Source organism: Ovis aries, chromosome 25 (assembly GCF_016772045.2).
Source record: "Ovis aries strain OAR_USU_Benz2616 breed Rambouillet chromosome 25, ARS-UI_Ramb_v3.0, whole genome shotgun sequence".
NCBI lineage: Eukaryota > Metazoa > Chordata > Mammalia > Artiodactyla > Bovidae > Ovis > Ovis aries.
The window spans coordinates 25692532-25719261 of record NC_056078.1 but is presented as its reverse complement, the minus strand read 5'-3'; the positions used below and the strand labels follow the sequence as shown (position 1 = coordinate 25719261).

The following is a 26730-nucleotide window of genomic DNA, read 5'->3' as shown; positions in this document are numbered from 1 at the left end:
TTGTTTATTTATTTTGGACACAGTTTCCGGCATGCAGAATCCTAGTTCCCTGACCAGGGGTCGAACCCACGCCCCCTTCACTGGGAACAGTCTTGACCACTAGCTCCAGGGAAGTCCCAGCTGCATCATTTCTGAGGAGAATCGTTATGGCCTGGCTTTGACTGCATATCACATCTGGGCTGGGGAGTGCCTCTGGCAGGCAGCCGCACTAGAAGCCCATGGGCCCACCTTGCTGGCCAGCCTGCGATGAGGAGGAGGGAATCGCAGTGGGGCTTTTCTCCTTTGTTTTCTTTCCCCGGAAACTTGCCCTTAGGGAAACATAGTGTCTCCAGGTTCATTGGTGGATTCCTTAGAACACTGTGCTCCCCATCCTCTTGATGGGGTGCCTGCCATGCTCTCTGCACCTTCTTGGGGAGCACTGTCTGGTCCCTTCTGGGGGCCTCTGTAGCCTCATGAGGCAGAGGACCGTTTAAAGATGAGAGGTTGGGGTTCAGAGAGGTTAGGGGCCCACCTGAGGTTGCACAACTCCAAGTGGCAGATCTGAGGTCAGGGCCCGAATCTCTGCCGCGTCCTCTCCCCCAGATGGCCTCTCTCCACCAGAGGACCTGGAACCGCCCGCACATGGCCTGCCCTGAGGGACTCAGCCTGCACAACTGTCGCGTGCATGCAGTGTCGCCTGTGCTGCCTGAGCGCAGGGGCAGCTTCAGCTTTCTCCCTGTGCCGCGCCGTCCTCTCTCACCCAGGGCTCAGCCCAGTGCTCCGTGGGGTGGAGGAGGCTCAGTCACGGCCCCCACCCGGTCTTCTGAAGGGACAGCCCTGGCTGTGAGTGTACCCCGGGAGCCTCCTTGTTACAGGCACGATTCTCCATCCCACCAGTTTACCATAGTTTGCCTGCTTGTGTCCTGTGGCATTTCAAACTGGGCCGGAAGCTCGGTATCCTTGATCATAGTTGTTGCAGGCTCCAGGCACCAGGAGCTGTGTCAGGGCTGAGGTATGGGGACAGCTCTGGCTGCCAGGCCAGCCTGGATTCTCAAGCATGAATGTGTCTGCGGGCGCCCCCCACCCCGGGGAGACTAAGATAGCCCCCATGTGCTGCCCACCAGCCTAAAGCCCAGGAGTGGGGTGCTGCCCCTGCATCTTTACCCAGCATCCCAGGTCCCACTGAAGGAGGCATCAGGCTCCCTACTCACTGCTTGGGATTCCTTGGGGATTGAGGCAGAGATGCTGAAAAAATCCTGAAAATTCAGGCATTCTGGCTGGAAGGGTTATCTTTTGAATCAGGAGTGAGACTGCCAGCTATGTGTAAGTGTTGCTTACAGTGTTGATCCAGCCTGGGCAGCCCACAGGGCACCATGATTTTTGTCTAAGCTGCCAAGAACACTGGCGGACTGGGGCCCTAGGCCACCAGGCTGGGGAGCCTCTGATCCCAATTCCGGAAGGGACCAGAGTGGCTCAGCTGCACCCAAAGTGAGAATCAGAAGTCCCACTGGCCTCCGCTATGACTTATGGAGCTCACTCAGTAACCATTGCCACTTCCCTGGGCCCAGACTCCTCCTGTCGGCATCCTTTTAGACCAGAAGCGCCACACATATGAAGAATCATGCTGTGGAGGGATCATTTTTATCATCTTGTGTCTAGCTTGTGCCCCTGGCATGAAACAAGTTTGCCAGTCAATAGTGCCAATGATTAGTGAAGAGAATTCAAGCTAACCTTGGAGAAGTAATTTTCTCTAAATACTGTCCATTCTGATGCTGCTATTATTGATTATTTTAAGCTTCCACAGACATAAGCAGGAGTCTGGGAGGGCTGTCTGTGGTGGAAAGAGGGTTGGAGTCATCTCTCATTTTCTGGAATAATAAAAGCTGGAGACAACCTGAATGTCTTTAACAGTAGAAACGTGAGCCAAAGTGTGATTGCTCCGTTCTTTGGACCACCAAGTGGCCATAGTACTGTCACTGACTTGTAACCTGAAAGGATGTTTACAGTATGTCATCAAGAAAAGCTATGTTACGGCATAGTATTTAGGAGGCCATTTTTGAAACATAGTTGTGAACAAACATACGTACACACACAAACGTGTAAAAAAGTTGGTAAGGCCATATACCTCACATTAAGTAATTGGTTCTACATGGTGAAACATGGATGATTTTATTTCTGCTCATCAATATCTTCTCATTTTCCAAATTGGATTATTGTGCTAAAGAACTAGTAACCTGTCACAACCTTGACCCACACAGGCCTGGCCCTGACTAGCAAAAGTGCCCAGAGTGGGTCAGGTCAGAGGAAGGGTCCCAACTCTGGAAAGTACTGAAGTTAGAGTTGTTTAATCCTATGGTGTTGATGGTGGGTCCACCGTGTGCCAAAGCAAGTTGGTTTTAACTAGGAACTTAGGATCTAGTTTAAGAGGTAAAACGTTTAGTCATTTATTCGTTCATTCATGCATCCAACAAATAGCTGTTGAGCACCTGTGGGCACTGTGCCAGCCAGGTACTGTGCTTACAGCATGAACGTAGTTCCAGAGTGTGGTGTAAGGTATGTTCTCCTATAAAGTGGTACAGGAGTTTGGATGGGGACCAGAGAGAGTGACAGAGGAGGGGGCCTTTGAAGATCCACAAGACTCAGTGAATGGGGATGAGGGTATGCCCCATGGGAGGGGTGGGCTGGGGCTCTTCTTCCTCTCCAGGTGTGCCAAAGTCCGACGATCTGGCTTCTGTTAGCAGCATGATACCAATGTACCATGTAGCCCTAGGGAGCTTATGTAACCTCTCTAAGCCTCAGTTTTACCACCCACAAAATGCAGATCATTTCATATCCTCCCCTTTACCCTCTAACCCCGTCCCTTTCTTCTTAGGATGCTTGAAGACTGAATGTTCTCCTTTGTGCTTTATCCAGAAGCTCTCCATTTGCCTCTTGGGCTTATTGTTTGCTAGCTTGGCTGGGCCAGTTGTTGATTCTGCCAGCTTTAACACAGTCTGTTGGCCCCATTACTTCTTCCTCTAAGCTGCTGAAATGACCTTCATGGTTAAATCAGGGGAAAGAGATACAGTTAATCCCACGTCATCACTCTCCTCCAGCAGAGCCATTTGGAGAACACCGAAGACTCTGAAGAGGCCAACTCCGTGGGTAGTACTTGGAAATGACAGGCTGAGAACTCAGGGAGCGCTGAAAACTCAGGGAGCGCTGCTCTCTCTAGGCCTGGAGTCATGCAGATTTGCTCTAACACTGGGCTGCAGCAGGTCTTCATGCCATGCCCAGCAAACCTTGGCAGGGGCATCACAGGGAGATCCTCCTCCCCATCTCAGGCGCACTGGCCGCTTTGCAATCCGCAGGCCTCCCTAGCTACAGGATGGAGGAGTCATATAGTTCAGAGAGAGAAAAGTCCTTAGCAACCCCTAGTTCTTGCTTGAAGGCAGGCCACAGTGAACAGACATCACTTAGGGCATGGTAGACAATGGGGAACCTGATTAGATATTGGGAGTGAAACTTTCTGGCTCAACCAACTTAGCAGAATTCTTGCTAACACTGAACATGACTGATGAACACTGAAATCCAAAAGTCAGGCCTAGTTGAAAAATCCAAGGGAGCTAGAGCAGAGTCAGAGAATCATTGTCAGCACAGAGAATCTATGGTTCAGTTTCCTTACCTGCCAAATGGGTCACTATGAAGGACCATCTAGTGCAGGGCCTCAAATATCAGTTCCCGGAATCAGCCTCTTTTCTGGGACCCATTTTATTAATAACAATGTGTTAACCTCCCTGGGCCTTGATTATCTCCTGTGTCACCTGGGATATAATGGTAAATACTCTTTGAAATGACCTGAGTTTTTTAGAAAATTAATTAATTTTAATTGGAGGATAACTACTTTACAGTATTGTGGTGGTTGTTGCTATACATCGACGTGAATCATCCATGAGTATACGTGTCTCCCCATCCTGAATGTCCCCCCGCCTCCCTCCCCACCCCATCCTTCTGTATTGTCCTAGAGCACCAGCTTTGAGTGCCCTGCTTCATGCCTCGAACTTGCACTGATGACCTGACTCTTAAAAGAAAATTATTTATTTCTTTGTTATTGGCTGCTCCAGGTCTTTCATTGCTGTGTGCGGGCTTTCGCTAATTGTGGTGAGCGGGGGCAGCTCTTCCTTGCAGTGCGTGAGCTTCTCATTACAGTGGCTTCTCTTGTTGCAGAGCGCAGGCTCTAGGGTGGGGGGGCTCAGTAGTTGCAGCTCGGGGGCACAAGCTTCTCATTGCATTGGCTTCTCTTGTTGCAGAGCGCAGGCTCTAGGGTGGAGGGCTCAGTAGTTGTGGCTCGGGGGCTCTAGAACACAAGCTCAGTAGTTTTGGCGCATGGGGCTTAGTTGCTCCAAGGCATATGGAATCTTCCTGGACCAGAGATGGAACCTGTGTCCCCTGCCTTGACAGGCAGATTCTTATCCACTGTGCCACCAGGGCGGTCCATGAACTGACTTCTTAAGAGCCCAAGGCAAGAGGATTTTCTTATCTGGGCCATCAGGGGCAGAGGAGGTGATATCTGTCCCGCATACCCAGCTGCTGGGTGTGCTGTCGGTCATGGCTGTTACAAAGCTGGTGTGCTAATACAGAGAAGGGGAAGCTTCCAAGTCATTAGTCCTTCTCTTCCCAGCCATTGTTGGTAGGGCACTTGGGAGCTCACTGTACATGAAGAGAGACAAGGAATTCCACAGGCCTCCCCTTCCTTTGGCTCCCACTCCTGCACCCCCCCCTCCCCCACCCAGTAAGGAGCATAGAGGATCAAGCTGCTAGCAGCTGGGTAATGTGACATTAGCATGCGGATGTGCTCCAGAGAAAGCAGAAGCTGAGTGGGCATTGATAGCAGTTGATCTTGCTTTTTCTCCACTCCCAGGAACAGCGTCTGCTTACAACCTAGTGATCTGGAAATGCCTTATCTCTGCTTCTTTCCCTAACTGAGCCTCCATGTTTGCCTTGGGCTCTGGGTCCCTCCTCATCACCTCCTTCATGGCTCCTGTCCTCTCATTTATCATGTAGGTTCCTGTCTGTCAAACGGAGCCCCCCTGGCAGCCCTCTAGCCAGTCTTGCTTGGAACCCAGCTCCCGGCCGTGACCCACCCTAGTAACTCCCTGCCAGCTGCCCAGAACATGTTTTTGTGCCCACCATGTCTACGTACCACCAATGGTGTTTGGCCCCAGGGATTCAAGGACAAAGAAAAGACTCTACTCTTAGGAGGTTAAGAATTTCTCCTGCCTCCAGCACTAGACCCTTGGTCTCATTGATAGAGCCAGTCCCCAGGGAGCTCAGAGCCAGTCACCCCAAGGTACTGGAGGGAGAGCAAACTCCTGTGACCTGTGATCAGTGATGTTTGACGTTACTGTCACAAAAAGATTGTGACTTGCTGAAGGTTCAGATGATGGGGAACATTTTTTTTAGCAATAAATATTTAAAAATTAAGGTACGTGTATATACTTTTAGACATAATGCTATTGCATATTTAATAGACTACAGGGTAAAGTAACAACTTTTATATGCACTGGGAAACCAAAATATTCAGATGACTCCCTTTGTTGAGATATTCACTTTGTTGCAGTGGGCTAGAACCAAACCCGCAGTGTCTCTGAGGAATGACCGCACAGATATTCTCTTTAATCCTTAAACAACTATGTGAGGTATATACTGTTATTGTCCTGATATCAAGTTCATTTTATTATTTTTTAATTAAAGTATAGTTTTAGGTATATAGTGAAGTGACTCAGCTATACATGTATACTTTTTTCAGGTTTCTTCAGTTCAGTTCAGTTCATTTCACTTCAGTTGCTCAGTCGTGTCCAACTCTTTGCGACCCCATGAATCGCAACACGCCAGGCCTCCCTGTCCATCACCATCTCCCGGAGTTCACTCAGACTCATGTCCGTCGAGTCAGTGATCCCATCCAGCCATCTCATCCTCCGTCGTCCCCTTCTCCTCCTGCCCCCAATCCCTCCCAGCATCAGAGTCTTTTCCAGTGACTCAGCTCTTCTCATGAGGTGGCCAAAGTACTGGAGTTTCAGCTTCAGCATCATTCCCTCTAAAGAAATCCCAGGGCTGATCTCCTTTAGGATGGACTGGTTGGATCTCCTTGCAGTCCAAGGGACTCTCAAGAGTCTTCTCCAACACCGCAGTTCAAAAGCATCAACTCTTTGGTGCTCTGCCTTCTTCACAGTCCAACTCTCACATCCATACATGACTACTGGAAAAACCATAGCTTTGACTAGATGGACCTTAGTCGGCAAAGTAATGTCTCTGCTTTTGAATATACTATCTAGGTTGGCCATAACTTTTCTTCCAAGGAGTAAGCGTCTTTTAATTTCATGGCTGCAATCACCATCTGCAGTGATTTTGGAGCCCCCCCCAAATAAAGTCTGACACTGTTTCCATTGTTACCCCATCTATTTCCCATGAAACAATGGGACCCACATAGATTATTACAAGATATTGAGCTTAGCTCCCTATGCTATATAGTAAATCCTTGTTATTTTTTTTAGATATAGTGGTGTGGATCTGTTAACCCCATACTCCTAATTTATTGCTCTTCTACTCTGCCTTGGGATTCCCAGGTGGCTTAGTGGTAAAGAATCCAGTGCCAGTGCAGGAGACACAGGAGACTAGGGTTCAATCCCTGGGTCAGGAAGATTCCCCTGGAGAAGGAAATGGCTACCCACTCTGGTATTCTTGACTGGAAAATCCCATGGACAGAGGACCCTGGCGGGCTACAGTTCATGGGGTTGCAAAGTCGAACACGACTGAGCATGCACACACACACCCTGCCTTTCCCCTGGGATAACCATGAATGTGCTTTATACGTCTGTGAGGCTGTTTCTGTTTTGTAAATAACTTAATTTGTATTAGATTTTAGATTCCACACATAAATGATACATGGTATTCGTCTGTTTCTCTCTGACTTACTTCACTCAGTAGATTATTCTTTAGGTCCATCTGTGTTGCTACAAATGACATTATTTCATTGTTTTTTTCATGGCTGAGTAGTATCCCATCATGTCACACACGACATCTTTATCTGTTCTTCTGTTGATGGACACCTAGGTCACATCCATGTCCTGGCTATTGTAAATAGTGCTACTCTGAACATTACGGTACATGCATCTTTTAAAAGTAGAGTTTCTGTCTTTTCCATATATATGACATGAAATGTAGTAATTTGCTTTAGGCACACAGCTGTTATGTGGCTGACCTGGGACTTGAACCAGAGACTGAGGGATCCTAAAGTTTAGGTGTGAGGAACTGTAAATATACCAAGGTTTAGTATAGCTATAAAGAAAATGTGATAAAATTCACCATTTTAAAATGCACAGTTCAGCGGCATTTGATACTTTGACACTGCTCTGCAACTGTCAGGTCTATCTAGTTCCAAAATACTTTCTCGCCCCAAAGGAGGCCCTGCACCCATTAAGCAGCCCCTCTCCAATCCTTCCTCCCCCAGTCCCTGGCAACCACTAATGTACTTTCCTTCCCTATGGTTTTGCCTTTTCTGGACATTTCATAAGAGTAGAGTCATGTACTCTGTGATCTCTTACGTCTGGCTTCTTTCATTCAGCAGAACGTTTTTCAGGCTCATCTATGCTGTAGCCTGTATCAAGCTAATATTCTGTGGTTTGTCTATCCATTTTGTTTATCCATTCATCATTGGTAGAAACTGGCTATTGTGAATAGTGCTGCCGTGAACACATGTACACAAGTATTTTGAGTACCTATTAGCAATTCGGTGAGTTCCACTCAGGAGTGGCATGGCTGGGATAAGTGGTAATCCTGTTTAATAGGATGCTTTTCCTGCCTGTGGTTGTATCTCCCTGGTGGGTCCCAGTGGCCCCTCACACGGGGCTGGCCAGGCACTGAGCCCACATACAGTGAGTGAATCCATCATCCTTCTCTGCCCATGTGTCCCCAACCCCCTAACCTGTCCCTTTCTCCCTGATAGACGTGCCTGTGGAGAAGCTGGCTGCCATGCCTGCCTTGCATCTCATCAACCTGCGCTTCAACCCACTGAACGCCGAGGTGCGCGTCATCGCCCCACCGCTCATCAAGTTCAACATGCTCATGTCTCCAGAGGGCGCCCGGGCCCCCCCACCCTAGGCCTGCCTCCTCATGCCCACCCAGCAAGGGACAGAGGCCACCTGGCCTGGTGCCCTAGGGGAGGGAGTCCCATGGGCCTGTGTGAGGCCAAGCTTGCGGGGCTGGGAGCGGGTGGGCTGAGTAGCGCATGGTGGGAGGGTGCGGCGGTCCGGGGTAGATAGCGCAGAGCAGTAGTGGGCCCTGGAGTACCTGGAGGGAGGAGGCAAGGAGGGGCTTGGAGCCCAGACTCCCCGCACTCACAGCTTCTGTGCAAAGCTGGGCAGGTCCTCTGAGCCTTACAATTTGAGAAAGGGGGCAATGGCAGGGGCTTTTGCCTCCTTTTGGCTCCTTGAAAGCTTCTGGCAGAACACATACCTCCAAGTTACCTTCAAGTCATTAGTACCTTTTGGGCCCATGGATGAGCATTGCTGCGCACTTTCCGGGCCCTTGTGGGTTTGAGGCCTTGTTTCTAGTGCGGAGAGCCAGCAGCTGCCCTGAGAGTGACGGAAGACAACCTCCATCTGTTTATTGTTTCCTGAGGACCGACCTGGATGAGGCCCTCCACTGTGCCCCGTCCTCAGCCCTCTGGGCCCCTGGATTGGCGCGAACCAGAGCTAGGAGTCACGGGAAAGCTGCAGAGAGTGGCCCAGCGCTGTGGCACGGCTGAGGATGTTTGTGTAGGGGCCCAAGGACCTGCAGGGGCATATCAAGTAGGCTCTGTGCTTCCCCATGACTAAGAAATCCGTGGGGCTGGAAGCCCAGACTGCTCCATCCCTCCCCCGTGGTGACCAGGTTTGCCTGACATCAGTCCTGCTGCAGGAACGGCAACCCAGAGAGCAACACAGCCCTTTGCACCTGTGCCACCAACACAGCTGCCCTCAGACAGTTGGCTGACTGCCTGGTCTTTGGTCCACGTTGGAGCAGAAGGCACCATGGACCACTGGATTTGTGACCAGCCAGTTCCCAGGCTGCCACCACCCAGAGCCCTGATGACCTAGTCATCTCTAGGCCCTCGGTCTGGAGTCTAGGGTGTGGCCAGGTAATTGTGTGACCACCCATCTCTGTTTGCCCGGGACTGAAGGGTTTCCTGGGACTTGGGACTTTCAGTGCTAACGCTGGGACAGCACCTGGCAAATGGGCAACTGGTCCCTCCATGGGGCCTGGGGCTCTGGCTTCCTGACCACACCTGTGGTTTGGACAACTGCTGACCCCGTGATCCCCAGATATATCTACCTACCGCCTTCTCATCTGTGGAGCTAGCAGACTCAGAGCCCAGAACCCACCTGGCCTGGTCTACAGGAGACAGCGGAGGCCTCAGGACTTGCAGCAAGCCAGACTACCCAGATCCTACCTCTGTGGACTAGTGGCCCTCTTCCTGTCCTGAGGTTAGGCTGTTCAGAGCTCAGACCACTGCTCAGAGCACTAACCCTTTCTCAGAATGCTCCCAGGCCCACTCCCCTTCCCCGGCTCCACGGCCTGCCCCTGCCCAGGCCTTCGGGCTCGGCAAGAGGCTGACTGGTTGGGCCATTGCTGAGTGATCAGTGTTTGCTCTGCTCATCTTCCAAGGCCTGGTTGCTGAAGCTCTGGGGGAAAGTGTTTTCAGGTTGAGGAGGCTGAAATGGGATCTTCTAGGGCTTCGGAGTTCAGCCGTGGGCAGTAGGGACAAGTGAGCAGGCCTGCAGTCCAGCCCAGGCTGGTTGGGATACCCTAGACTGTGTCCTGGAGTGGGGTTTTCTTTGTCAAAGAAGGGGTGCACTTTTCCGACATGGAGGAAGACACTGTACGGCCAGAGCCTTGCAGCTGTAGTGTGGTCTGTGGGGATGCCTGCAGAGTTGGCATCCATGGGAGCTCAATAGAAATGCAGAATCCCAGGCCCCATTCTAGACTTCTGGAACCAGAAACTGCATTTCAGAAGATCGCCGGCTGATTCCCACAAGCAGGGGCCTGGGGAGATCCTGGGGACATTCTCAGAGTAGAGGGTGAAGGTTCTCGGCTCTCCCTCTGCTCCACTGGTGGAGTCTGAGTCTGCTTATGCCCCCCTAAACCCGCCCCCAGAGACCTTGGGCCCCTTTGATCTTTCCAGAGGCTGCGTGGTGCTCCCAGTAAAGGGACTGACCCACAGCCGCCAGGAGAGGAGAGCTGGCTTTGCTTGGCCTTCCTGGGTAACCTCTGCTGCTTCCCCAGGTCGTCACCTAAGGCCCTTAGACAGGGTGGCTTCTGGAAGCTGTTTTCTACTCTGCTTGGAGAGTTTGCCCATGCCTGCTGGGAAAGCTTGGGCAGTCAGAGAAGGCCCCAAATCAAAGCCCACTGTGTGAGTGAGCCCTTCGCTTCAGTCTGCAATAAAGAATGCGTTGGTTTCATCTGCCTGTCGGTGTTTGATTCATTCTCATGGCACAGATCTCACGTGGCCTGGGTGGTGACCCCATTCACCGGCAAAGAGGAGGGGCTGCCCCTTTGATTGAAATTATGGGGTAAAGCAGCTTGCGGCTTGGAATATTCACAGTAGGCGGAGGCACAGGCAGGCAGAGTTGATGCCTGCCCTGACACTGTGTGGCTGCAGAGGTCTAAACATCAGTCTGGGGGACCTGGTACCTGCAGAAGGATGAAGGGGCCCACTGTCCCCCCCTTGCCATTTTTCCTTGACTGATGCCAGAAATTATACCCTTAGTGGTTCATTTCTCAGTGTCCAAAGTTCTCAAGGAGGGGTCTCAGGACCAGCCAGGAAGCTGGTTAGAGATCTCACCCCAGCTCCACAGCTACAGAATCAGATGCTCTGGAGGTGGAGCCCAGCATTCCACTTTAATAATCTTTAACTCCAGGTGTTCTGATGCAAGTGAGAAACTGCTCCCGGGTTCAAGGTTTAAGTCAGTTTTTGTTTTCTAAATCTGGGAGATCAGCCTGAGTTTGCCTTGAGTTTTAGGCCAGCCTTGCCATCACTTTTGTTTAACAAACACATATAGAGCTTAGTGCACACCAGGCAGTGTCTAAGCATGTTATGGATATTAACTCATTTAATCTACCTAACAACCGCAGTGAGTTCTGTGCATTGGACAAATTCCTTTCCTCTCTCTGGACCCTGTTTGCTGTCTTTAAAGAGAAGGGGCTGTAAGGAGATCCTCAAGGGACTTTCTAGAACTCTGTCTGTGGTTCTGGGGGCTTCACTATAGCTGTGTCTTTTGGACCAGCCTGGACTCAGGCTGCCGCTCACCCCACCCCAAAGGTCAAACAGAAGACTCCCCCGACTCTGTTGCTTCTTGCTGAATGCTGGCTCACCAAAAATATCACAGGCTGAGAGCTGTTGGTCAGACAGAGCCAAGACAGCTCTTCTCCGGGTCAGGGAAATCTTTACCGTGCCTTCCCAGCATGCCAGCATAGGGAGGTCACAGTCACGAGAAGGAGATTTCCGAGTGGTTTCAGGTGGGGCTTTCTGTGCAGGGAAGGATGCCTTGACTAGGACAGCATAAAGATCGTGATAGAGTTTAGGATCAGTGGACACAACAAGGAGACGATTTGAGGTGAGGGGTTCAAAGAGTCTTAAGATGTAAGCTCTTAAAGACGTAAATGTAAGGTCAGAAACTATAAAACCCTTAGAGGAAAACATAGGCGGAACACTCGATGACAAAACAGTATCTTCTCTGACCCACCTCCTAGAGTAATGGAAATAAAAACAAAAATAAATAAGTGGGACCTAATTAAAAGCTTTTGCACAGTAAAGGAAACTACAAACAAGGTGAAAAGACGACCCTCAGAATGGGAGAGACTGACAAAGAATTAATTTCCAAAATATACAAGCAGCTCATACAACTCAATGCCAGAAAAACAAACAATCTAATCAAAAAGTGGGAAAGAGACCTAAACACATTTCTCCAAAGAAGACATACAGATGGCTAACAAACACATGAAAAGATGCTCAATCAAAACTACAATGAGATGTCACCCTGCACCAGTCAGAATGGCCATCATCAAAAAGTCTACAAACAATAAATGCTGGAGAGGGTGTGGAGAAAAGGAAACCCTCTTGCCTTGCTGGTGGGAATGTAAATTGATGCAAATCAATGTAAATTAATACAGCCACTATGGAAGACAGTATGGAGATTCCTTAAAAAACTAGGAATAAAATCACCATATGACCCAGCAATCCCCACTCCTAGACATATACTCTGAGAAAACCATAATTGAAAAAGACACATGTACCCCAACATTCATTGCAGTGCTATTTACAATAGCTAGGACATGAAAGCGACATAGATGTCCATCAACAGATGAATGGATAAAGAAGCTGTGGTACATTTTTACACAATGGAATATCACTCAGCCATAAAAGGGAACACATTTGAGTCAGTTCTAATGAGGTGGACAAACCTAGAGCCTATTACACAGAGTAAAGTAAGTCAGTAACTACCATATGTTCTCGCATGTATATGGAATCTAGAAAGTTGGTACTGGTGAATTCATTTTCAGGGCAGCAATGGTGAATTCATTTTCAGGGCAGCAATGGAGAAACAGACATAGGAAACAGACCTAAGGACACAGGGAGGGGAGGAGGAAGAGGGTGAGATGTACGGAGAGAGAAACATGGAAATTTACGATACCATATGCAAAGTAGATAGCCAGCAGGAGTTTTCTGTATGACTCAGGGAATTCAAACAGGGGCTCTGTGACAGTCCAGAAGGGTGGGGTGGGGAGGGAGATGGAAGGTTTGGGAGGGACAGGACATGGGTATACCTATGGCTGATTCTTGCTGATGTATGACAGATACACAAATTCTGTAAAGCAATTATCCTCCAATTTTAAAAAGTGAAAAAGAAATATTTATTAAAAGGAACAAAAGATGTACAGTTTTTTTCTGTTTTTCTTTCTTTTTTAGGGGGGGGGTCTGTGTTGAGTGACCTGTGGGATCCTAGTTCTTTGACCAAGGATTGAACCTGTGCCCCCTGCATTGGGAATACAGTTTCTGAACACTGGATGGCAGGTGAAGTCCCTGTAAGCTCTCTTTTGATGCTGTTTACTAAAGAGTTAGGAGAAGGCAATGGCACCCCACTCTAGTACTCTTGCCTGGAGAATCCCATGGATGGAGGAGCCTGGTGCACTTCAGTCCATGGGGTTGTGAAGAGCTGGACACGACTGAGTGACTTCACTTTCACTTTTCACTTTCACGCTTTGGAGAAGGAAATGGCAATCCACTCCAGTGTTCTTGCCTGGAGAATCCCAGGGACGGGGGAGCCTGGTGGGCTGCCACCTATGGGGTCGCACAGAGTCGGACACGACTGAAGTGACTTAGCAACAGCAGCAGCAGCAGACAGCATATTGGAGAAGGCAGTGGCAACCCACTCCAGTGCTCTTGCCTGGAAAGTCTCATGGACAGAGGGGCCTGGTGGGCTGCAGTCCATGGGGTCGCTAAGAGTCGGGCATGACTGACCGACTTCACTTTCACTTTTCACTTTCATGCATTGGAGAAGGAAATGGCAACCTACTCCAGTGTTCTTGCCTGGAGAATCCCGGGGATGGGGGAGCCTGGTGGTCTGCCGTCCATGGGGTCGCACAGAGTCGGATATGACTGAAGTGACTTAGCAGCAGCAGCTGCAGCAACTAAAGAGTTAGGGAGTTTGATGTTCCTTTAAATGATGGTTTCAGGAATTTCCTAGAATGAACAATACAATGATTTACAGCTGGGCAAGAATTTCCTGGATTAGCACTGTTGTGTTGAATATGATAAGATACAAAGACTTATTAATGTTGACAGTAAGATGTGTGAGGCTGGAGGGCTGCTTTGCTTGAGAATGCTGCTGCTGCTGCTGCTGCTGCTGCTAAGTCACTTCAGTCGTGTCCGATTCTGTGCGACCCCATAGACAGCAGCCCATGAGGCTCCCCCATCCCTGGGATTCTCCAGGCAAGAACACTGGAGTGGGTTGCCGTTTCCCTCTCCAATGAATGAAAGTGAAAAGTGAAAGTGAAGTCGCTCAGTTGTGTCCGACTCTTAGCGACCCAGCTGACATATAACATTATATTAGTCTCAGGTGTATAGCAGCGATTCCCTATGTGTATAAAGTGTGAAATGACCAGCCCAGTAAGTCTAGTTAACATCCATCACCACACATAGGGGTTTTGGTTCTTAGTCTCCCCCAGATTCAGTGTTGGACCCTAGGCCTGACTTTGGAGCTACCCTTTACTTACCCTTTACCCTTTACTTTACTGAAACATGCCTGTCCCTTCTCAGAAAGCTGGCCCTGGGGTGGAAAGCAGTTCCTGGAAGGGTGAGCATTGGCAGGGGCCCAGAAGTTCTGGCCAGAGTGCTGGGAGAGCTGCCAAGGCCAAGAAGGGCAGGCCTGGGAGTCTGCATCACTGGGCCACTGGGCAGGACATGAGCTGGGCTGGGTCCAAGAGCAGTCAGATCACTCTGTGGACATGAGCCTCAGGGCTGAGTGGGCTGACCCTGCCCCTCAGAAAAGGGGCACAAGTCCAGCTACTCTGTGTCTGAACAGGAGCACTCATTGGGCCCCTACTGTTTACCAGCCTGGACAGCGCTTCTATGTCTTCTTGTTTACTATCAGCAACATGTCCTTGGTCCTCACTTTGTAGACGAGGACAGCCTTAGGGCCTAGGGGTTAATGTATGCCTCGGAAGAAGTGGAGCTGGGGTTTGAGCTGGAGGCTGGCTGGGATGGGAGATACCATTGCTTTTTCCAACTCAGATGTTCTTTCTCCCATCACATTCTTATGAAGAGCCCCTGACCCTTGCTTTTCTCATCCATAAAATGGGTGCTAAGACTGCCTCCTGTCATGTCTCAGGTGGTAGAGGTAGGTAGCCCTTGGCGGTCAGCATTATGCCCATTTCATACACCTAAGAGCTTCCTCATCCTTCTGCTCGCACCAGCCCTTGCGTGGGCTCAACTCGAGTGCCCTGACAAGAACCTGCCTCTCAGGGAAGCACAGAGCTGTTTGTCACGCATCCCTGGAGGACATCTGGATGCTGATGGGAGACTTCGTCCCACAGGAGATGAGAAGACTGACAGCTCACTGGTGCCCCATCTTCACAGCTCAGTTATACTAATAACTCGTATAACTCAGAGCCTTGGCCAGGAGTCAGCTGAGGCTCATGCTCCTCTGTGTACATCCAGGTTCTGACCAGCCAAGGGTACCTGGACACCCCCTCTCCTCTAGATGGAAAACACTTAAATTAGGGTGTCTTCAGGGGTGGGCCCTGCAGAACTGCCACACAACGCAACTCCGATGGGTGCCAGTCGTGATGCAGTCTAGCTCATTGGCACCAGTTACCCAGAAAATGGGTTCCCAGGTGGTTCAGTGGTAAAGAATCCACCTACCAAAGCAGAATATGCGGGTGCGATCCTTGGGTCGGGAAGAGCCCCTGAAGTAGGAAATGGCGGTATTCTCGCCTGGGAAATCCAACGGACAGAGGAGCTTGGTGGGCTACAGTCTATGGGGTCGCAAAACAGTCAGACACGACAGCGCATGCAGGCCACGCCTGGGAGTGAACCCTTCAATGAACCTAGGAAGTAACGTGCATGGACCCTGGGGGTTGGTTGGACAAGGGTGGTCCTGGATCTCCGGACTGTATAAGACTAAGCCATCGGGATGTTTTACGATGCAGATTCCACACCCACCTGAGTAAACCAGTAAACCGGACTCAAAGCAGGGCCCCCACCTCTGCACCTTAAAGAGTCTCTGTTTCTCCTCCACGCAGCACCCAGAGGATCCTTTTATTATTTAAAAAAAAAAAAAATTGTCTTTAGCTGTGCTGTGTGACTTATAAACAGGGATTGATTAGTTCCCTGACCAGGAATTGAACCTGGGCCCTGGTGGGGAAAGTGTGGAATCCTAACCACTGGACCTCCAGGGAATTCCCCAGAGGATCCTTTTAAATCCTAAGTCCCTGCCTCCCCACATCCTCCAGGGTCTCCATGGCACTTCAGTGTAAAAGCCGAGTCCTTACAGTGGTCTCTAGGACCAGGTGTGAGCTTCCCTCCATTACTTCTCTGGTCCTTTTCTCCCCCTTCTTCACTGCACTTCACTGCACTGGGAGGCACACTGGCCTCCCACTGTTCCTCCAGCACCCCAGGTGTGCACGAGCCTCAGGGCCTTTGTCACCCCAAGGACTGACAAGCAGTAGGAAGTCTTTGCTTCGGTCTTCCATCCCTCACAAGCGGGGCTTCCCTGCTGGCTCAGCAGTAAAGAATCCACCTGCCAATGCAGGAGACATGAGCTTGATCGCTGGGTTGGGAAGAGCCCTTGGAGAAGGGCAACCCACTCCAGTGTTCTTGCTAGGAAAGTCCCTGGACAGAGAAGCCTGCTGGGCTACAGTCCATAGGGTTGCAAAGAGTCAGAAACAAGTGGAGCCACTGAGCGCGCACACACATGCCCTCACACGCCATGGTGTGGTGGCTGGGCTTTTCCTAACGGAGTCCCGGGTGGCCAGTAAGCACTCCCTCCCACTGTGGCCATCGCTTTCGGCTTAGCATCACCCTCTTCCTGTGATCCTACTCCAACCCGTGATGGGATTTCGAGAAGGACTCCTATACCCAAAGTTGAGAGGTTGGATGGGTCTCTTGCTCTTTGTGTGGTCTTCAGATGAGCTGCATCAACAGCACCTGGGGGGATGTTAGACCCAGAGGATGGCTCCCTCCCCAGACCTTCTGAATCAGAATCTGCATTTTTTTTTCAAGAAAATTCTGAAGTTTTAATTAGCATTTAATCAGCATTCATTAGTCCTTCTATTCACTGATATTGAAACTTGCAAGGAAAAATGACAAGATTCATTTCATTATCTGACGGCCACTGTAAAGGACAGTGATACATTTCTCACGTGATAAATTTCATACTGCTCAAGCTGCTAAAAAAAGACTAAAAAATTAAGTATCTGGAAAATGGAAATAGGATAGTTTAAATCAATCTTCTTTCATCTCCTGGATTGGAAACTACTTCAACCCTTAACAAAATCAGCATTTTTCTGTCATCCTTAACACTGAACAGACAACAGGGCTGTGCACGAATAGGGTAGATAGGCATTAGTGAATAAGGGGAGGAAGAAAGAGTATAATTTACTAAGCACTGTCTAGTGTGAATTTTTGAGTGAATTCTCTGAGAAAAACTGGGCACACAGAGATGAGTAAGAAAGCCCTAGGTCCTGGGAGAAATGGAAGAGGAAACAGTTTGAGAAACCTGAGAAAAGGCAGTTCAAGGACTAGGTGAGGTTGTTGGATAGTTGGGTGTTTATCCAACAGTAACTGGCACACGCCCTACCTCAAGCGCTCAGTTTCTTTCTGAGGAGGCAACACTCTTGACAGTTTCCTATTCATACCCCTAGACTCATTTATACATATTCACATTATGTATAACTTGTTAATGGCTTTACCCAAATGGCAGTATATTATACACACTGACTGCTCTGCACTTCACTTTTTTCATTTAACAAAATAAATTGAAGACTTGTTCCATTTTGATACGTAATAAGGTCACTTGCTTCTTTTTAATGGGTGAAAAATATTCCATTGTATCAATGTACCATCATTTATTCAGTCCTCAGCCAACCCTGACAGAGATACGGAGTTTAGTCTAAAAAGTAAAACATAAATGAGAAAACATATTCATATATATTCCCTTTTACATGCAAAATAAGGATCATTTTGGATCTTATATCTGCTGAATCAAACTGGATATTCATAGGTCCAGGATTTATTTCATGATCTACTTCAATGATGAGAAGATGCCTAGAATCACTATCCATATTTGCCATTTTTCTCAGACTCTATGAACAGTTCTATGAAGACCTACAAGACCTTCTAGAACTAACACCCCCAAAAGATGTCCTTTTCATTATAGGGAACTGGAATGCAAAAGTAGGAAGTCAAGAAACATCTGGAGTAACAGGCAAATTTGGCCTTGGAGTACAGAATGAAGCAGGGCAAAGGCTAATAGCATTCTGCCAAGAGAATGCACTGGTCATAGCAAACACCCTCTTCCAGCAACACAAGAGAAGACTCTACACATGGACATCACAATCTGACACTGAAATCAGATTGATTATATTCTTTGCAGCCAAAGATGGAGAGGCTCTATATAGCAAACACAAGACTGGGAGCTGACTGTGACTCAGATCATGAGCCCCTTATTGCCAAATTCAGACTGAAATTGAAGAAAGTGCAGAAAACCACTAGACCATTCAGGTATGACCTAAATGAAATCCCTTATGACTACAGTGGAAGTGAGAAATAGATTTAAGGGACTAGATCTGATAGAGTGCCTGATGAACTATGGACAGAGGTTTGTGACATTGTACAGGAGACAGGAATCAAGACCATCCCCAAGAAAAAGAAATGTAAAAAAGCAAAATGGTTGTCTAAGGAGGCCTTACAAATAGCTGTGAAAAGACGGGACGTGAAAAGCAAAGGAGAAAAGGAAAGATATAAGCATGTGAATGCAGAGTTCCAAAGAATAGCAAGGAGAGAGAAGAAAGCCTTCCTCAGTGATCACTGCAAAGAAATAAAGGAAAACAATAGAATGGGAAAGACTAGAGATCTCTTCAAGAAAATTAGAGATACCAAGGGAACATTTCATGCAAAGATGGGCTCAATAAAGGACAGAAATGGTATGGACCTAACAGAAGCAGAAGATATTAAGAAGAGGTGGCAAGAATACACCGAAGAACTATACAAAAAAGATCTTCACGACCCAGATAATCATAATGGTGTGATCACTCACTTAGAGCCAGACATCCTGGAATGTGAAGTCAAGTGGGCCTTAGGAAGCATCACTACGAACAAAGCTAGTAGAGGTGATGGAATTCCAGTCGAGCTATTTCAAATCCTAAAAGATGATGCTGTGAAAGTGCTGCACTCAATATGCCAGCCAATTTGGAAAACTTAGCAGTGGCCACAGGACTGGAAAAGGTCAGTTTTCATTCCAATCCCAAAGAACGGCAATGCCAAAGAACACTCAAACTATCGCACATTTGCACTCATCTCACACGCTAGTAAAGTGATGCTTAAAATTCTCCAAGGCAGGCTTTAGCAATACGTGTACCATGAACTTCCAGATGTTCAAGCTGGTTTTAGAAAAGGCAGAGGAACCAGAGATCAAATTGCCAACATTCACTGGATTATCAAAAAACCAAGAGAGTTCCAAAAAAACATCTATTTTTGCTTTATTGACTATGCCAAAACCTTTGACTGTGTGGATCACAATAAACTGTGGAAAATTCTTCAAGAGATGGGAATACCAGACCACTTGACCTGCCTCTTGAGAAATCTGTATACAGGGCAGGAATCAACAGTTAGAACTGGACATGGAACAACAGACTGGTTCCAAATAGGAAAAGGAGTATGTCAAGGTTGTATATTGTCCCCCTGCTTATTTAACTTATATGCAGAGCACATCATGAGAAACGCTGGGCTGGAGGAAGCACAAGCTGGAATCAAGATTGCCGGGAGAAATATCAATAACCTCAGATATGCAGGTGACACCACCCTTATGGCAGAAAGCAAAGAATAACTAAAGAGCCTCTTGATGAAAGTGAAAGAGGAGAGTGAAAAAGTTGGCTTAAAGCTCAACATTCAGAAAACTAAGATCATGCCATCCAGTCCCATCACTTCATGGGAAATAGATGGGGAAACAGTGGAAACAGTGGCTGAATTTATTTTTCTGGGCTCCAAAATCACTGCAGATGGTGACTGCAGCCATGAAATTAAAAGACACTTACTCCTTGGAAGGAAAGTTATGACCAACCTAGATAGCATATTCAAAAGCAGAGACATTACTTTGTCAACAAAGGTCCATCTAGTCGAGGCTATGGTTTTTCCAGTGGTCATGTATGGATGTGAGAGTTGGACTATAAAGAAAGCTGAGTGCCGAAGAATTGATGCTTTTGAACCGTGGTGCTGGAGAAGGCTCTTGAGAGTCCCTTGGACTACAAGGAGATCCAACCAGTCCGTCCTAAAGAAAATCAGTCCTGGGTGTTCATTGGAAGGACTGATGTTGAAGCTGAAACTCCAATACTTTGGCTACCTCATGCGAAGAGTTGACTCATTTGAAAAGACTCTGATGCTGGGAAAGATTGAGGGCAGGAGGAGAAGGGGAAGACAGAGGATGAGATGGCTGGATGGCATCACAGACTCGATGGACATGGGTTTGGATGAGCTCTGGGAGTCGGTGATGGACAGGGAGGCCTGGCGTGCTGTGGTTTATAGGGTCACAAAGAGTTGGACACAACTGAGTAACAGATGAACTAAGCACTAAAGAAGGGTGTCCTAAGCAGGCCAAGCCCAGAAACTCAGCGAGCTCAGTGGGAGGGAGCGCACCGCTTCCCCAGTCTTCTTTCCTTGTTGCAGCCCAGAGTCTGTTTTAACCACCACCACCCGTCTCCCCCAGCATGAGTCACAACGGCTTCCTTTGCAAGTCAGCTGGTAAAGAATCCACCTGAAATGCCTGCCGTGTGGGAGACCTGGATTCGATCCCTGGGTTGAGAAGATCCCCTGGAGAAGGGAACAACTACCCACTCCAGTAATCTGGCCTGGAGAATTCCATGGGGTCGCAAAGTGTCGGACACGACTGAGCCACTTTCACATGATCCATGGGCATATTCAAGGTTGAGAAGGTTGACTTTCGAAGACTCTGAGATCCCCTCTCATATTCTCAAAGTCCCTGTGATAGGCAGTGCCAAAGTGTAATTTTCAGAAGCTAAAAACATGACTTTTATAAATATAGGATGACCATGTGTCAAAGATTTTATTCAGCTCATTAGTTAATGAGGGAACCAAGACAGTAAAGCTGATTCCCAGGGCGTTTGTATAATCCTCGAAGAAAAAATAATGTTGAAATATGATCACTGTTACATGCAACACTGGTCAGTGTCCTACAAGGCAATAAACAGCCAACAGTGGGGTTGACATTCTTTTCTACTGGACCCAAATCCACGAATTACCATGTAACTTCTGAGAATCTGTGCCCTTAAGTAATGGTAACTGATAGCCACAGGGGAACATTTTGTAGGCAAGCCCTTTAAACAGAGCTTCATGCATACATGCAGTTACCATCTTGGCCTCATCTCTAGGTTTTGGGTACTCTTTTCTAATGACCGATTCTCCTGCCAGGATGTCAATATTCCTGGGACCAAGCTGAACCAAGATGAACCACCTGCTCTGTGTTTCTGGTAAAGGATGGGAACCATCCACAGATGGAGGGGAGAGGAAAGAACCAGAGGTTCACAGCGGAGGTGAAAAGTAGCTAAAATTAAATCCATAAGAGCAGCTCACCGCACATCTGTGACTGTGCAGAGTACTTCCCCACAGTGTGGGAGGGAGCTATTGTTTTTATTTCAATTTTCCAGGTGAAACACTGAGAACTGGAGACGACAGAGAACCTGGTCAAGGTCAGACATTAATTGGTGGGGCAACCAAAGCAAGTCCATATTTCTAGGGATTGGTGACCAGGGCCTGGGAAATGGTTTACAAAAGACTCTATCTTGTCTGATGGAAGCCCTGGTACCCCCAGAGAGCTGTGCACCTTGCCCAAAAGGCCTTAACACTTTGCCATTACTTCTCTGGTCCTGTGATGCTGACCTGACCCCACCTTGACCTAGAAGCCTTAACCCACCCCCCCCTCCTCAGGGTGTAGGACTCCAGCCAGAGAGCTGGAGTTTCTTGGTGTGGCCCCAGCCCCTCCTCCTGAGGGGACTCTTTAGCCTGGGTTCTCAGAGAAGGTAGACCCCAGAGTTGGAAGTTCTTCTGGTCCATAGCTCTCCCACTTTACAGATGGGAATACTGAGCTCCAGAGAGAGTGTTCCAGAGGGCAAGTGGAGCCCTTACCCAATGACATGCAGCGCAGAGCCCAGAATGCTCAGGCTTCCGGCTCTGGCCTTGGGTTCTTTCTGGGGTCCTTGCTGAGTCCTGAGCTCTTCTGCTTGGCCCTTCTGGCCTCTCCTTCCGCCCTGGCTGTGCTGTGGGAAGTGAGTCAGCCATTAGCACCTCGGCTTGTCATTTATAAATGCAAATAACTCTTCCTTGGGGAGAGCTCATTGATTGGCATTTTAAACCAGTTTGAAGGAAATGTTGGCTGGCGAAGGAGAAAGAGGGGCACTTCCTGACTCCCAGGAAGGGAGCCCACTCTGGCCCAAACCTGAGTCTCTCTGAAGCTCCCCCGGCCTCATTCTTCGCAGGGTTATTCCTGCCCCCGCCACTAAACAGATGCTGAAAATGCTGGCAGTGTCACTGCTTCCTGAGAGCCATGTTGCCGCCAGGCTGAGACCCCCTTCTGCTCCCCTGTGGATTCTGATCCTTTATGAAATGGTGGCAACACCAGTGGCCTTCCTCACCCCAAAGGCCTGGATGCATTTCCAGCCAGGGAGAGAGATCAAGTCTCCCACTGGAGATGCTGACTTTCCTGCCACTGGAGAGACATCCTTCAGGAACTCTGCAGCTTCATGTCAGCCCTCCGCGTGGGCACCTCCCAATTCCCTTGGGCATCTCAGAGCACACCTCTATATGCTTAGAGGACAGGGGGTGCCCGGGAGAGGCCAGCACAGCCCTCGTGCACCCCACCCACCAAGGAAGGATGCTAGGGTATGGTGGCAAACAACCAAGGATCTCTGCTCCCGGATGGGACAGAGAAGGAGTGGTTATAGGCTAGTTAGAGAGACAGGTGTGGGAAGGGAAATAGTACTTCAGTATCAAGACAGTGATTCTCAAACTTTGCTGTACAGTAGAATCACCTGGGGATCTTTAAAAACTATTATCTGGTGATGTAATTGGCCTCAGCATGGAGTGGGTGGGGCTTAAAATCTCCAAGGCGAGACTAACGGGGAAATGTTGGTCTAATAACTGCTCTAGAGATGTGGGAGCAGAGAGGATGGGACAAGGGACTGGCTGATGGGCAGGTGAGGAGAGACAAGGAGTGGTATATCAGGAGGTAGCCGGGCAGTGGGAATAGCACAGCAAAGGCACGGAGCTCTTCAACAGGAAGAGCAGGGATGCTCACCAAGGGAAGTCTGGGTAATCAAGGGAGAAACACTAGGACTCGAGGCTGCAGGTTGTGAGGGGGTTGTATGGCATATGGAGGAGGTTTTGTTTTGTCTCTTGACCTCGCAGTATGCAGAAATCAGTATTCTCTAACTAGGGATTGAACCCTGCAGTGGAACCAGAGAGTCCTAACCCCTGGGCCACTAGGGAAGTCCCTAGAGGAATTTAAGTTTACTCTGGGAGTACCTGGACGTCCACAGAAGGGGCACAATTAGATTCATGATTTGGGAATTGTATGGGGGTGAACTACAGACAAGGGGATCACTCACTCACTCATTCATTTCTCCCCATAGCTGATGGTGAGCTCCATGAGACCAGGACCTTTCTGGAAGGGGAAAAGCCAAGAAGGGGCTTGCAGTGGGTCTCCGCCTTGCCCACGTATTAGAATCACTCAGAAAGTTTTTTAAAAGTACTGATTCCTAGGCCCTGCCTGCCAGAAACTTGATTCAATTGGTCTGCGCTATGGTCTCAGGACTGGTGACTTTTTTTTTTTAAGTTCCTGTATAGGATTCTAATGTGCAGCCAAGGTTGAGAACCAGTGGCCTGTAGAGCTTCAAGAACTTGCAAAAGGGCCTTGAGCTGAATTCAGTCCACAGATGTATTTTGTTTGGCCTGCACAATGTTTAAAAGTAATTTTGAGTTAGTTGCCCAACCATTTAAAATTGAGAGCTGAAATTCATGAAAAATATCTGGGCTTCTAGCTTCTGAAAAAATCAGAAAAGCTGGCAACCCTGAGCCTACATTCTGACGGCAGCGATCTCCAGGAGCTGAGTGGCAGAAGCCAGGCAGGAGTGCCCTTGTGGCCATGCCCAGCCGCATTCATTTATGCACTGGTCTCCCCTGTCCAGCCCCCGTGAGCCCTGAGTCTGTCACCTGGCGAGTATGCAGGCTGTGCAGGTTGGGGGGGGGGTCTTCCCCTGGGAGGACAGCAAAGCAGGAGGAACAGCCAGCAGGGGACAGGAGGGATGATGAGCCAATCTGGAAAGAGGCAGAACTCTCCTGTCTTGTGTTCACTGGGAGCTAGGAATTCGAGGACTGGGAGACGAGATTAGCAATCACCAAATGATTTGCTTCCAATCCGTCTCCCTCTTCACACTGATGCCCAGAGAGGTGGAACCACTTGCTTGAGGTTACAGAGCAAGTAGAGCTTGCTCTAGAACCGGAGGCTCCTGATGCCCAGACACAGCATCACGCAAGCTAACACGTGGCGCGCTGTCAGCCTGAACCTCAGCCAGGTTGCTGGCTGGGCCTCAGCTCCCCCACATTCACCACCGCCCACTAAACCCTCCCTCCCATGGCTGACGGCTACTGCTTTGCTCAGGCTTTTGCCTCTTTGACTTCCCTCAGAAGTCAAAGGGAAAGCTTGATTTCAGGTCTCTTTCTATCTCCTCCCCCTTCCCTTCAGACGCTTTTCCAAGCAGGTGTCCACACAGGTTCCAGTCAACACAGGAAGCTCTTCTCCCTTCAAGGGCCTTCTTAATCCCATGGCCCCCTGCCACCTCCTGCATCCAGCTTTTCAGATAAAAATCAGTTTCAAGGAAGGTGGAACTGATGGTTAGAACACTCCCAGGGACACAACACAGGGGTCCAGCTACAGCTATTGGGGGTGGGGTGGAGTGGGGAGCAGCGCCTCTGAAATGAAGGGCTTGACCAGAATGGGTAGAATGGGAAGCCCTGAAATACAAAGGGCTCCCCAGATGAGCAGGGGCTGCTTCTGAGCCTTGGGTGACCACACTCATAATTTCTCAGATGCTCTCAAATTGCCAAGAACGTTGAAGGGAGGCTAGGGTGAAGGGCAACAGAGCCAATTCCCTAGAAGTCCCCAGGAGTGCTCTTGCCTCTACTGCCCAGCTGTGTCATATTGGGCAAGGCATTAACCTCAGTGGTTTCCTGTATTAAATGAGAGCAATGATGCTTTGCTTGGCTGAAGGTTCAAGGATGGCAGCACCCCAGACTGATGGTCAGGTGACCCTAGGAGGAGGCATGATCTCAAACAGAGCAGTGGTGGGCAGGTTTCCTGGGAGGTTCTTTGGAGTAGGGAGGGGAGTGAAAGGCACTTTTAAAATTTGCATGGAAAGGCTTTTACTCAAGCTATCTGTTCTGCCTCCACCCATAACTTTGGGGAGAAGGAAGGACACTGGGTCTGTGGTCCTTGACTTTTAATCCTCACAGCAGTCTTGAGAAGAAGATGATAAATTCCTTTTTAAAGATGTGGAAAAGGAGGTTAAAGGGCCTAAACAAACAACTCACGCAGGGCTGCTTGGGTAATAAATGGTGAAAACTGATTTCACACCCATGTCTTTCTATCCATGGCACTGCCCTGCCTGGTCCTCAAGGGCTGAAATGCTGAGTTTGTTTTGAATGGTACCACTTGTCCTTGGGCATGGCACAAAGATTCTGATGGTGAAGGAAAGAAGTCTGTAGAAGAGGAGAGAGAAGGTCGAGAAAGTGGCTCTGATTCAGAACCATTCAAATAAAAAAGAGGGTGAGTTTGGGGAACTGATTTCGAGCTTACGTTAATGCACTAAAATGATGTGGCTGCTAAAGAAAGAAGAAAGGGAGGGGGGAAAACGGGGAACCAAAAAAGGTGGAACTGAACTATTAAAGTGAAAGTGAAGTCGCTCAGTCGTGTCCGACTCTTTGCGACCTGTGGACTGTAGCCCACCAAGCTCCTCCGTCCATGGGATTCTCCAGGCAAGAATTCTGGAGTGGGTTGCCATTTCCTTCTCCAGGGGATCTTGACGACCCAGGGATTGAACCCAGGTCTCCCACATTGCAGGCAGACACGTTAACCTCTGCACCACCAGGGAAGCCCTTAAATATAAGAATCTAAGTACTAACATCAAAGATTTCAAGGGAGGAAAGGAAGCCAGGTTGAAAGAAGAAGGGGGAGGAGGCGGGAGGTGGGGGGAGCGAAAGGGGTGGCCTTATAGATGTCTCCTGCCACCTACAGATGCCCAGGCATTATGGAACTTTTCCCTAGGCCTCCAGAGAAGGGAGGACTGGAACTCGGCCCTACTCGAAATCATACCAGACCAGAACCAGAATTCGAGTTCTCTGCCAAGAGGAGGTGATCAGTCTCCAATCCTCAGCTCAGGCTGAGGGCCCTTTGACCAGATTCCTGCATCCAGGACCGGGGGACTAGAAAAACAGGGAAGGATAGGAAGGGTTAAGGAGAGGAAAGAGAGAGGGAAGGGGAGAAAGGTCAATAAAGTCTCTTGTTCCTTACCGGTCGGGGCACTCTGGCCAGCTCTCCACCCGGGTGCCCTTTCCCAATAAAATCTCTTGCTTTGTCAGCACATGTGTCTCCTCAGACAATTCATTTCCGAGTGTTAGAAAAGAGCCCAGTTTCGGGCCCTGGAAGGGGTCCGCCTTCCTGCAACAAATGGCGACTCTGGCGGGGACTCTTCTTCCCTGAGACTGACATCCTGACCACTCGGGGTACTCAGGGGCCAGCTTGCCTGCCAATGGACCAGACCCAGAGGCCGCAACTGGGACCCTTTTGTCCCTGGTCTCCTCCTGAACTATTAAAAGCCCACGTAATAAATATAGCTCACATTTATTTAGCACCTACTATGCCAGGCACTGTTTTAAGTGCCTTACTATAT

General features: G+C 48.9%; 1 protein-coding gene across 4 annotated transcripts in view; it reads left to right on the top strand.

Annotated features, from left to right (window-relative positions):
- LRRC20 (leucine rich repeat containing 20) overlaps positions 1–10457 on the top strand; it is a 76648-nt gene extending 66191 nt beyond the window's left edge. For all 4 annotated transcript variants that reach the window (XM_004021432.6, XM_042240776.2, XM_027962184.3 and 1 more), the window contains one exon: positions 7964–10457. In XM_004021432.6, the coding sequence (XP_004021481.2) occupies positions 7964–8118 (155 nt within the window). In that variant the 3' untranslated portion in view covers positions 8119–10457. The remainder of the gene's footprint in view (positions 1–7963) is intronic.
- The last annotated feature ends 16273 nt before the right edge of the window (positions 10458–26730 follow it).